We start from the raw sequence: 13,822 nt of genomic DNA, 5'->3' as shown, positions 1-13,822 counted from the left end.
CGGAATCACTTGCCGCCGCGATCCCTGACAAGTGGTTTGGGCCAAGGATGGAATACCTTAAGGGACTGAGCTTGAGCTGTTCTTTGTATGTTTGAATTGCACATATTTAAAGGGAGTCTGTACTTTGCACATGTACTGAAAGACATGAAGGCCACTTTAAAGAGATCATGTCAAAACTGTCAAAAAAGGGCATTCCCCCACGTACATTGTCCTTCTAAGGCAATTAGTTTTAATGCCATATCAGGCATGTTCATTTTTCCTAGATTAGCCAAATTAAAGTATTTTACCTGAATGATCTATCATTTTTTTTAAGGTATATATTAAAATCTTTGTTTTTTTTAGGTCACCAGAAATGAAACCGTGTTCACTATATCAACCTATATGAATAACAAGGTCTTGAGGTTCCAGAAACCTTCTGTTGTCGTACAAGATCTAGAAACAGGTAATGTCATAGAATCTTAACTAATAGCCCAAGGGTAATTTACAGTTCTCCAAACTACACGGTGCAATGCATGCCTATACCAGGGGTGGACTGACAACTCATGGGGCCCCCGGGCAATAGGGGATCATGGGGCCCCTGTGTCCTTGCCCAAACTCAAAAAAGCCTATGAAAAAGGTACCAGGGGCATCTCATGGGACCCCCTACTGACCCCGGGCCCTCGGGCAGTGCCCGAGTTTCCAAATGGTCAGTCCGCCCCTGGCCTATACATACAAGCAGACTTAGTAAACCCATACAGGCAATGCAAATTAATGCCATGGCCTCTCTGAACTGACAAAAAAGGACAAAGAAAATTGGCAACTAATAAGACTTCCTGCTAATAGCAAAGCATTAGCCATCATCTTTCAGATGATATAAAGGACTAATGTTTAGGAATCGTATGGCATCTGTGGTTGAAATGGTGTTGCTTTCTCCTTTGATGGTGGTGGGGGGGGGGTTGGTGACCTTTTATTATACTCCTTTAATCCACTTTAAAGGCGGGCCAGCTAGAAGTCAATCAGGTTTGCTACAGCACACATGTGCTCCTGACAGGAGGAAAAAGAATTGAGATGAGCTCATCTGTCTGCTGCTTCTTTGCTGTCTAGTCACAGGCTGTGGGCGAGGAGTAGGATTGAGCTGAACGTGCTGAAGTTCTGAACATTAATACCATTGAAGACAGCAGGGGCCGAATCTTTAAAATTAGTTCTGGCCATTTTAAAAGCTAATAGCAAGGTATTGTGAAACAAATGGCATAGGGGGCTGGGTACTGCCCTGGGGCACACATACTAAGGCAAAACTTTTTTTAAATAAATACTGTTGTTTTTAAAAAATACTATTTGTTTGGAAGCAACAATTCTAATAATGGTTAAAGTGAATCTTATCTTATTGGATATCTTATCTTATTGATATCGTATTGGAATATGGAAGTCCCCTTAAAAAGAAAAGGGGAGAAGCAGATACTGCCACCCCCACATGTATGAGTATGGGTACCCCTACTCATTTACCAAAAAAAAAATTTAAACAGTAAAAAATTTAACATTTGACTAGTCCTTTATTAAATAAAAAAAGAATCCATTGTAAAAAAAAAAACTAGCCATGTAGATCCTTGTCAGTGATGATGAGCAATGCTTACTAACCCATCAAAAGAAAAAACACACTGATCCACAAATACGTCACCACTCCTGTCAGTTGGGGGCAGGGATGGGGGCCATGGCCATATTTGGTCAGTGATGTCAGCCAACCCCAACCCCCCATCACCACCTCTTGTTCACATTCACCCTTCATCCAGGAATCCCTAGCTCACATTTGACTGAGCCAGGAGTGGATGTGTCACTGGATGCAAGGAAACCAGTGGCTGCTGTCTTCTCAACAACCGGTCAGAGCAGAAAGCTGTTGTATTTGTTGCAAAATGTAGCATTTCCCTCTGCAGTCAGGAGGCTTTACTTAGAAGGTGTTAGGGATCCGGGTATGACCAGAAATGTGTGGACTGACACAGGGAAGTAGCAGGCTTCAGGAAAATAGGCGTAGTCAGGCTGGAGAGGTGGAATGGTCAGGCAGGCCGTAAGGTACTGTCAGGCACCGCCCGGCGGGATCTCCAGTGACCCACAGAACAGGATTCCCCAGGGTGCGGAGTCTAAGCCCCAGTCTGCCTTTTCACCAGAGCCCCTGATGGTGGGGATGGACTTGGCACAGGACTGAGACCAGGTCGCGGCCCCTGAGTGCACCCAACTGTGGTAGAGGGGTCCGCCGAGGGTATGTACAGGGGGAAAGCCTGATGTGAAGGGGCTGGCAGGTTTGGACAATAGTGACTGGATCCGTGCAGGATGGATGGATCGTCTGGGTAGCGTCAGGCGTAGTCAGGCAGGCCAGGTCAGCAACGTGCGGGCAGTGAGGTACCGGAGGAGCAGGCAGAGAATAGTCAGGGTCACAAGCTGGGTTCAGTAACTCACAAGCAGCACGGTACAGGGGATCAGGCAGAAGGATGGTCAGGCAATCCAGGGGTTCAACAGGAGACGGTCAGCAGAGGTCAGTATCAAAGCAGGGTCAGCAACTAGGCAGGAACACAGGATACCAGGTACAGGGGCTCATGGGAAACATACACCAAGGCACTGATCACAGGCCTGGTCATTCCTTAAATACACCTCCTGCAATCAGCCCCAGGTGTTGGCTGACTGCAGGAGTGAGCTCCTGGCTGCTGAGAGCACCCGCTGGTCAGCCCTGGTACTGCAGCCCACACGGCAGGTGAGTCCCACCACCAGTGCTGAGTCCATTGCTGACAGAAGGTGGGTGCACACCCTATCACGTTAATCTCTTTGCTGAGCAGGCAAACTTTGGACCAAGTTCTACTTTGGTCCAAATTGAAAGTTCTCACCTAGTGGGGAGGGGGGTTGACCAAGTTATCCTGATTAACATCAGTATAGAATGGCGTTTCTCAACCTTTTCAGCACAGAGGAACTCCTGCTAAAAATTACTATATGTACAACTCAGATATGTTAGTTTGATGGTCAGTGGGAAGAATGTTCCTTCTTGTGGTCATTGGGAGGAATTACCCCCTTACAGAGAGCTAAAAATATCAATGGTGTCAGTGGGAATTTATCTCAGACCAAATTGGATCATTTACAATTATTGTCAGATATGGAGGATTTCTTCAGGAGACTAAGGCTCAAAGAATATTTCCACAGTAATGAAAGGAATCCTAGGACAATGGAGTGCTACACATAGAAAAAGAACAGCTGCTTCACACCTCCAAAGGACGCAACCCCAAACTGGACGCCTATATTGATAGCTTCAGACTGCGAGCTACATCCCTCATATCCACCTAGCAAAAGAAAATTCTGTACAATCTTTCACCACTAGAGCAAAGGGCTATACCCAATTTGCGCAATAATCAAGCCATCACCATCAAACCAGCGGATAAAGGGGGAGCAGTTGTTGTAATGGATACAAACAAATACATATAAGAAGGCCAGAGGCAGCTGGAAAATGCCATCTACTATAAGAAACTGGTGTCAGGGATCCAGGTATGACCAGAGATGTGTGGAATGACACAGGGAAACAGCAGGCTTCAAGTATGGTGAAATAATAACAAGATTTATTATTAGCTGCACAAAAGAAACAAACTCAGTGCAAACAAAAACAAACTAATACTAATATGTACAAGGCAGCAGGCAAAGGGTAGTCAGGTCACTCGCCAGGTTCGGTAACGGGGGTTCAGATCAGAATAGGGATGTCCAGAAGAGTAGTCAAATGAGCCAGGGGTCAAAGCAGGAGAAGTCAGCAGAGGTCAGGATCAGGCAGGGTCGGCAACAAATCAGAAGCAGAAGAACAGGAACACAAGATACAAGGTACAGGGGCTCATGGGAAACAATACCAAGGCACTGACTGCAGGTCTGGCCATTGCTTAAATACACCTCCTGCAATCAGCCTCAGGTGATGGCTTGATTGCAGGAGTGAGATTCTGGCTGCTGAGAGCACCCGCTGGCCAGCACTGGTACTGCAGCCCATAAAGCAGGTGAGCCCTAGCACCACCTGTGGTGAGTCCATTCCTGACAACTGGATTATGATCCGACCCAGGATTTTACAAAGCAATTAAAAGGTCTCATTAAAACACTTCCAGCCCGCCTACATTCAGAACTTATAAATGCGATTCCGGATCATCCAGAAATCGGGGACTTCTACATGCTGCCCAAAATCCACAAGCCAGGAAATCCAGGCAGACCCATCATAACAGGTATGAACACACTCAGCGAACAAATCTCAGGCTTTGTAGAAAATTTTTTAAAACCGTTAGTCAAGAATACTGCTAGTTTCCTGCAAGACACAACTGACTTTCTGAACAAGATCAACAACATCCAGCAATTACCATCTAATACACTTCTAGTGACTATGGATGTAGTATCCCTGTATAGTAATATCCCTCACAAGGATGGATTAGCTGCATGTCACAGATCCTTATCATCCTCACCAAACCACAAATACACTGCTGAGGATGTTACACAGCTCATTGAATTCATACTTACACAAAACTACTTTGCTTTCAATAAAGACATCTAATCTTCAATGTATGGGTACTGCGATGGGAAGTAAAATGGCACCCCAATATGTCAATTTATTTATGGCTGACCTGGAGGAAAAATTCCTGAATAGCATGGAACAAAAACCATACAGATACTATCGCTATATTGATGATATTTTCATCATATGGACAGAAGGTGAAGAATACCTAAAACAATTTTACTCATTGATCAACACTTTTCATCCATCAATCAAACTAAAAATGGAATACTCTGTTCTCCCCACTTTTATGCCCCACTAGTCTCCTAGAATGGTTCACAACATACAGAGCATACCTCTCATGTAACTAAACTACAGAAATACAAGGTCCCCGGCCACTTTGTGGGGATTCTTCACTTTTCTTTTGTCATTATTTATCATATAATGTTATTCTCGATGTGAACCAAAATGTTCGACTATCTAATATTACTTATGTATGTTTAAATTTCAATAAAAATTATTTGAACATAAAAATGGAATACTCAAACACACACGTCAACTTCCTAGATACCAGAGTATACATCATGGATGATACGCTTCACACCTCAATATACAGGAAACCCACTGATAGATGCAACTACCTCCACAGTTCCAGCTTCCACCCCCAACACACGAAACGTGCCATCATACACAGTCAGGCCATTAGATACCACCGAATATGTTCTGACCCAAGAGACAGAGATAAACATCTCGGGACACTAGCAGACTCCTTCCATAAGAAGGGTTACAAGGAGAAAACTATCAACACCAGCATAAACACAGCCTTGAGAACCCGAAGGGAAAATATACTTCAGTACAAAGAGAAAAAAACAAACAACCGTGTACCTCTAGTAACCACATACAACCCGGCACTAGAAGGGATAAGAAAAATAATCAAAGATTTACAACCCATCATAACAGAGGATGGAACTCTGACAGAAATATTCCAGCAACCACCAATACTGGCCTTCAGACAACCCCCCAATACTGGCCTTCAGACAACCCCCCAACCTCAGAAATAAACTAATCAGTAGGAAACTTCCTTTTGATTATGATGTCACAAATAATGAAAGCAAACCCTGCAATAAAAACCGCTAAACACTGTGCAACCAAATCAACCCATCAAAAAGTGTCAGACACTCAAAAGGGATCTTCAGTATTTCTGGATCATACAGCTGCACCTCCAGTCATGTTGTGTACCTTATCCAGTGCAGAAAATGTAGCAAAGGATCTTATGTTGGCGAAACAGGACAGAAGTTGCAAACAAGGATGAATTTGCACAGACATACCATCAAGGAACATAAAGAAGATGACTTTTGCACACCTGTGGGACACCATTTCGCACAACCAGACCACACAATGGAAGACCTCAATATTTTAGTTCTTAAAGGAAATTTCAAATCCATTCAGGAAAGAAAAACCTTTGAACTAAGAATGATAATTCTATTTGACACAAGAGATAACGGCCTGAATTTGGACATGGGATTCCTCAATTATTATCCAACAGTTTTATGACTCCCTCTGTGAGTGTTGTCCCCCCCCCCCCCCCCAGTCTTTGCTTTTGCGGTGTCTTATCTCTAGTCTTTTTTTTTTTTTTTTCAATCCCCCCACATCTCTTCTAACATTCTGCTAAAACTTTGTAGTAGTACTGCCTGGACCTTGAAGAAGGGGACATTCCCCGAAAGCTTGTCCTCAAAATTGTATGTTAGTGCAAGTAAAAAAAGTATCACGTCAGTACTCAATTGTTTCTGTCTCAGAGGTAGAAATTGGTCCTTACTCAAGGAACCCCTAGCAACCCCTGGTTGAGAAACCCTGGTATAGAAAATTCAGGTCACCAGCTTTTGATCTGAGTAAATCCCAAGGCCATTTGGACAGACATACAAATCTATGTAAAACCAATCGGTCCCACAAACTGCTATGTTGTCTTACGGTAAGGCTGGCCATAGATTGTTTTCCAGAAAAAAAGCAATTCCTTTGTCCACACAGTGGAGGTAGATAGAGGTATCCTTCCCACTGAGCCATTGTATTCTGACAGCAGGACTCCTCTACTGTCAGGATACACTGATCACTGGCTGCAGCCACTGATCAAGAAATTTCAACAGGCCCATTCAACACCAGTTGCTTGACTTCTGTCAAGCGGCAGCAGCCACACATGGATCAAAATTTGTCCGGTCCCTGCTAAACCGACTGAATTTTGATCCATCTGTGGCCAGCTTAAGACTGGAGTGGGTTTAGTTTTAATGGACCAGATGACTAACAGATGTCTTCTCTCCTATCTCTCTGGGCAGTACACCTGCCTGTCAATGGCAAGCCCTCAATTCAGTTCTCCTTTGTTTTAGGCCTTTAACCAGCCACCATTTCTCAAACCTTCTTTCTTCTCTCTGATTTTAGCGGAGACTGGAGCTGCATCATATCAGTATCCATGTGATAGCGAGCCTGTGGTAGAGGTTTGTATTTTATTAATTTATATAGCACTTAAAGGTCAAATAGATTTTTTTGTAAATTTCAGAGATATTGTAGAATCCTTGTTTTATTGATTACATGTAATATTCTAATTTTCTGAGATTGTGGATTTGGGGTTTTCATGAGCTGTAAGCCATAATCATCACAATGATGACAAATCACGGCTTGAACTATCTTGCTTTGCATGTAATGAGTCTATCTCATATATTAGTTTCACCTTTTAAGTTGCAATACTGAAATAAATGAACTTTTGCACCATATTCTCATTTTTGGAGTTTCACCTGTATATGGCATTGGGGGTCTTTCGTACACCCACCCCAGATGCAGCACAGCAGCCACATGGCTTTCTGCAGCAAATATCCAAGTCCTCTCAACACACTCCAGGAAACTCCTTCTAGCAGAAGCGGTAGCAGCAGCTCCATACACAAGCTACCAAACACTCTATAGGCAGCCTCAGTACTGAGTCCTGTTCCCAAGCACAGTGCTGGGCACACACGACTACTCTCCAAATGGATTTCAACAGCCGTTATTGAATTTCTTGCCTAGGTGACAATGACATTTGTAACCCCCCAGATTCAGTTGCATATGTGCCCAAGGATTTGAGTCCTGGCAGAGCCTGTGGCACATCCGCACACGGGTTGCCAACACAAGTTTCCCCACACAGACATGTGCAACAATGGGCTTTTATGGAAGTTCCAAAACTGCTGTTTTTCATGTGCATGTGCACAGATGTATCGAAGGGCTCTGTGAGGAACCGAACTGGACAGAGCCCTTTGGCACATCTTGTGGAGATGGGAGAGTGGGAAAATTTGAGTCGTTTTTCAAGAGAAAGTTGGGCAAGGTTGACCTCTCAGTCCACAAAACAAATCAATTAAACTTAACTGTATCATGTTTGTTTGGTTTGTTTTTTTTAACATCCAAATGTGAGAGAGGAGGGAAAGAGAGGCAGGAAAATGTTACATTAAGTTAGGGTGAAGGTCTGCTTGCCTATTTCATGAAAAAAGTTAAGCTTTTTAAAAAAAAAAAAAAAAAAAAATACTACTTCTATAAATTGTGATATGGAGGAAATTTATTTGTCCAGACCTTAAAGGACCGTTTATGTTGTCAGCTATCAGGTCCTGCTTGCTCGTAGTTAAGCACTTTTGATTTCCCCAAAGGTAAGCGTTGGCTGTAATGCAACACATGTTGAAATGTTGTGGTGCATGAGGATACTTCTGGTAAACTTCAATCCAGACTTTTTAAAAGAGCCCTAAAACAAACATGTGTTGTTTTGTCTCTACAGTAGGACAAATAAACGTTGTGGCATAAAAAGAAGAAAATAAATCTACATTCTAGAACCCAAGGAATAGGCCAAGTAGAAGAAGAATATTTGTAGATTTTAGATGCAACAGAAAAATTGCAAGACTGAAAACTGCAACAAAGATGTCAGAACAATGGAAAAAACATAAGACTGTGTGGTCTACTCTTGGAGCATTGATAACTAAAACAGGAATATCTCAAGCATGGTTGTTAAGATTTTAAAGATTTTACATTTTAAAATGTTCATGGTTGCTTATTTTATTTTCTGAAACCTGTATAGGCTCTTAAAGTGTCCATCATGTCAAAGGAGAATAGCTAAAATTACAATGCAAAAGCTGAAGAGCCCACCGTCTACAACTGCCTATGATGTGTTGGCTCAGTATTTATGTGCTTAGAGTTACATCAGCCTTTCTCAACCCTTTCAACACAGAGGAACCCTTGAAATAACTTTTTTGTCTCAGGGAACCCCCAGCTAAAAATGTCTATATCTACAACTACTTTAGTGTGATGGTCAGTGGGAAGAATGCTCCTTATATATGTGGTTCTTGGGATGTACTCCCCCCTTACAGATAGCTAAAAAGATCAATGGTGTCAGTGGGAACTTATCTAAGAGGCATAAATTTTGCATTGCTCAAGGAACTCCTAGCAACCTTTGGAGGAACCCTAGGCTTCCATGGAACCCTGATTGAGAAACCCTGATTTACATCATAAAAGCAAGCAACATCTGAACAGTTCCCCCTGTAATAAATATTTCTAGGGCTTCTTGGAGCTTGAAGGGAACAAGATGGGTAATAAATATTATTTAGACCCACTCATTCTTCTTTCCTAACAATGCCACTCTACCCAAAAAAAGGACAAATTGTTATGGAGTGTTTACTATTGGCTTAGCTCAACACATACTTCCTTTTAGTTGAATTAGAGAAGGAAATAGGACTAGATTGCCACACCAACGTATTGTAGTCCAAAGAACACATTAATTTTGATCAAAAAAAGTTCAAGTAGAATCTGTACAAATAGCCAATGTGTTTCGAGGCTTCAAATGTTCTCTCTTCATCAGGGCTCATGAATAAATGTAAAGTCTTAGGAGGAGACTTCCCAATGCTTGGAAAGGCAAACTTCAAGCAAACATGTAAGCACTGAATGGTTTTAGCTTTTTAAGTTTGACTAAATTATTGTAGATGCGATGGGCTCTTACTGTTACCAAAAGCCTAACCCAACTGCAACACTCCTTCCCACTCATTTAAAATATAAATAATGCACCTTGAGAGTTGGATCTTAGGTTCCACATCAGCCTTTATTAACGTTCATACCAAAATAATTCCAATGTCAGGTCATAACTGTAAACAATAAATCAATATTGGACAAACCTAAATGGAATTAGGTTCTTTGGGTCTTGCGACCATAACCAGAGGTCTCCAACTGCATTAGCTCCACACAGCGACTTTTAACCAAACCACTGCATGTATAGTTTTAAATACCACATTTTCAGTTTCATAAATTGAACTTGTTAACAAGGGGATGCCATATCTGAGACGGGCTTCCAATGCACATCGACTAAGAAACTGATCTTTAAATACCGAAGAAACCCTGCCAGACACACACACCCAAGATAACCATTGTTCTCTCATTTGCTTTAACAATTTCACAATACAGAAAAATAGGAGATGTTTGAATAGCAATGTTTGGGCAACATGAACCACATCTGATTGCTAAGCTCTTCACCTCCTAACCTGTGAGGCATGCAATCAGTCCCTAGATTGTCATATTATTCTGCCTTTCATGAAACACTGGCTGTTTTATGGATATTTTATTCAATGTTTATCTGCAGAAGACGTGTCTTTCTTGTATACATATCATGCTCCATGATGTAGGCTTTACTGTTTTAAACAGTATCAGATGTTTAAAATAAAATGTGTTTTCAGTTTGCAGCCATATGGTGTGATTTTGGTTTTTTTTGCAAATATTTATGGTGAAGTAGGAAATAACTGTAGCCTAATTAAATACTTTGGGCTAGTAACATCACTGAGAATGTAGACTATCCATTAATTGGAGACTGGTGACATCACTGAAAATGTAGACTATCAAATAACTGGAGACTGGTGACATCACTGAGAATGTAGACTATCCATTAATTGGAGACTGGTGACATCACTGAGAATACAGCCTATCCATTCACTAGGGACCAGTGACTTCATTGAGATTGCAGCCTATCCATTCACTAGAGACCAGTGATATCACTGAGCATACAGCCTATCCATTCACTAGAGACCGGTGGCACCACTGAGAATGCAGCCTATCCATTCACTAGAGACCAGTGATATCACTGAGAATGCAGCCTATCTATTCACTAGAGACCGGTGACACCACTGAGAATGCAGCCTATCCAGTCACTAGGGACCAGTGATATCGCTGAGAATGCAGCCTATCCATTCACTAAAGACCAGTGATATCACTGAGCATACAGCCTATCCATTCACTAGAGACCAGTGATATCACTGAGCATGAACCCTACCTATTCACTAGGAACTGGTGACATCCATTCATGAGAGATCAGAGACATCACTGAGAATGCAACCTATGCACTCACTAAAGACCAGAGACAACCATTCATCAGAGACATCACTGTTTCGCAGGGCAGAAGAATTGACCTTTCTCTGCTGCACTTCAGTAACACTGACAGGTAGGAAATAACTGTAACCTAATTAAATACTTGGGGCTAGTAACATCACTGAGAATGTAGACTATCCATTAATTGGAGACTGGTGACATCACTGAGAATGTAGACTATCCATTAACTGGAGACCGGTGACATCACTGAGAATGTAGACTATCCATTAATTGGAGAGCGGTGACATCACTGAGAAGGTAGACTATGCATTAACTGGAGACTGGTGACATCACTGAGAATGTAGACTATCCATTAACTGGAGACTGGTGACATCACTGAGAATGTAGACTATCCATTAACTGGAGACTGGTGACATCACTGAGAATGTAGACTATCCATTAATTGGAGACTGGTGACATCACTGAGAATGCAGCCTATCCATTCACTAAAGACCAGTGATATCACTGAGCATACAGCCTATCCATTCACTAGAGACCAGTGTTATCACTGAGCATGCACCATACCTATTCACTAGGAACTGTTGACATCCATTCATGAGAGATCAGAGACATCACTGAGAATGCAACCTATGCACTCACTAAAGATCAGAGACAACCATTCATCAGAGACATCACTGTTTCGCAGGGCAGAATAATTGACCTTTCCCTGCTGCACTTCAGTAACACTGACAAGTATTCTCATTCCCAGCCTGTGACTGGACAGTGAAAAGAGAAGCAGTATTCTGATGAACCGTCTATCTCACTGCTCTCTCCAACTATCATCATTCTTCTTGCACTTCAGCACAACTGGTTAGCTCCTTAGATTATTTCATCCTCACCTACAGTAGTCTGAGCTCTGCTGAACAGGGACTGCAAGAGGTTGACACCAAGTTGAAGATAAAAAACAAATTAGAGCTCCTTTCAAACAGAGTGTGTCTGTGTGAAAGGGTCCTTAAAGTAGGCATGGGCCAAAATGATGTCATACATTAAATGAGTCTTCATGGGCATTTTCTTTCTTTTTTTTCTTATCTTCCCTTACTCAAAATGGCTGCAACTAGAAATTTCTTTCTTTCTTATTCTCTTTCTTTCTTTCTCTCTCTCTTTCTTTCTCTTCTCTTCTCTTTCTTTCTCGCGCTCTGTCTCTCTCTCTCTTTCTTTCTCCAGAAAGTAAATGCTACATGAATCATCTGCCCTGATTCAAAATGGTTCTTTCTTTCTTTTTCTCGTTGTTTGTTTGTTTCTTTCTTTCTTTCTCATCTGCCCTTACTCAAAATGGCTGCAACTAGAAATTTCTTTCTTTCTTTTTCTCTGTTTATTTCTCTCTCTCTCTCTCTCTCTCTCTGTCTTTCTTTCTTTCTTTCTTTCTCTTCTCTTCTCTTCTCTTACTCTTTCGCGCTCTGTCTCTCTCTCTCTCTCTCTCTTTCTTTCTCCAGGAAGTAAATGCTACATGAATCATCTGCCCTTATTCAAAATGGCTTGTTCTTTCTTTTTCTCGTTGTTCTTTCTTTCTTTCTTTCTCTTTCTTTCTTTCTCATCTGCCCTTACTAAAAATGGCTGCAACTAGAAATTTCTTTCTTTCGTTTTCTCCTTCTTTCTTTTTCTTTCTTTCTTTCTTTCTTTCTTTCTTTCTTTCTTTCTTTCTTTCTTTCTTTCTTTCTTTCTTTCTTTCTTTCTTTCTTTCTTTCTCTTTCTTTCTTTCTTTCTTTCTTTCTTTCTTTCTTTCTCTCTCTCTCTTTTTTTCTCGTTTGTTCTCTCTCTCTCTCTCTCCATGAATCATCTGCCCTTACTCAAAATGACTGCAACTAGAAATGCTAGGTGGTGTTTTTTGAAGTGTTTTCATACTAAAATAAAGAATGGAGAAATGGATGGATGGGGAAGTTTGCTTTGAATATTAAAAATAATTTAAAAGGCATTTCTATTTTGTGGTGCTCAGATATAGTTTAGTTCCGCTTTAAGGAGGTATCACTGAAAACAAATGTAACGCTTACCCCCGAAGGAGCCGCATGATATGTTGGGTTCTCTGTTCCCATTTTTATGACTCTGCAAACAATTCCAAACACACTAACACACCTGGCCAAGAAGGGAATGTTTATTGCCGATATCTGTATATGCACCCCAAGGGCTAAAGGTGCATCAATGCTAGAAATGACTCAACAACTTGTTAAGTAATAGCAAACAAAAAGTATATTGCAACAGGGTAAACAAAGATGAAATATACTGTAAAGAATAAATAGTAGGAGAATTTACTGCAATGGTTAAGTAGTAAGAGAAACATACGACAACAATGAATCAATAGGAGTAATATGCTGCAGCAAAAATAATTGTTATAAAATAAAAACTCTCCTGAACTCGGTGCTCGGCAATATATGTATATTACACATACACACACACATACATACATACATACACACTCTTTCCTTCTTTTATCAAGACGTAATGCAGGGTTGACCAGCGGCCTCTTACCACTAATGTCAGCAGGGGGATCGTTTTCTGCTCACTGGTAAAGTGTACCCCAGTCAATGTTCTCAGTGTCTTTCAACCAGTCACTCCTCAGATCCACCCACTGCCTCTAGGGACTTCCTCCAAAGCCCTAGTGCAGGGGGAAATTTCAGAGGGGCCAGCCTGCAGAGCCTCTCAACTCCTGACCACAATTTGACCTTCTGGTTATTACACCCAGGCTGCTACTCGGCCTTCCTCACTGACAATCAGGACTCTAGCTCCCCCTAGCTAATCTAGTAGAACCCCTCTCTGCCAATCCCTCCACTGGCTTCCAGTAACCCAACGTATAAAATTCAAATTACTAACCACAGCTTACAAAGCCATCCACAACACTGCCCCTAGCTACATCACCAACCTCATCCACAGATATTGCCCAAATCACCCACTCTGCTCCTCCCATGATATCCTCCTCTCTAGCTCCTTCATCACCTCCTCCCATTGCTC

The 13,822-nt window shown here is 41.7% G+C and overlaps 1 protein-coding gene across 2 annotated transcripts in view; it reads left to right on the top strand.

Annotated features, from left to right (window-relative positions):
* Window positions 1–10,200, top strand: part of LOC149435357 (ovostatin-like) — a 172,235-nt gene extending 162,035 nt beyond the window's left edge. For both annotated transcript variants that reach the window (XM_089662736.1, XM_089662735.1), the window contains 3 exons: window positions 343–442; window positions 6,902–6,957; window positions 8,256–10,200. In XM_089662736.1, the coding sequence (XP_089518862.1) occupies window positions 343–442; window positions 6,902–6,957; window positions 8,256–8,258 (159 nt within the window). In that variant the 3' untranslated portion in view covers window positions 8,259–10,200. The remainder of the gene's footprint in view (window positions 1–342; window positions 443–6,901; window positions 6,958–8,255) is intronic.
* Window positions 10,201–13,822: the final 3,622 nt, after the last annotated feature.

The sequence above is a fragment of the Staurois parvus genome, unplaced genomic scaffold (assembly GCF_062004578.1).
Source record: "Staurois parvus isolate SC_StPar_1 unplaced genomic scaffold, SC_StPar_1.0 ptg001530l, whole genome shotgun sequence".
Classification (NCBI taxonomy): domain Eukaryota; kingdom Metazoa; phylum Chordata; class Amphibia; order Anura; family Ranidae; genus Staurois; species Staurois parvus.
Note: the sequence above shows the minus strand (reverse complement) of the source record. Positions and strands in the feature narration are given on the sequence as shown.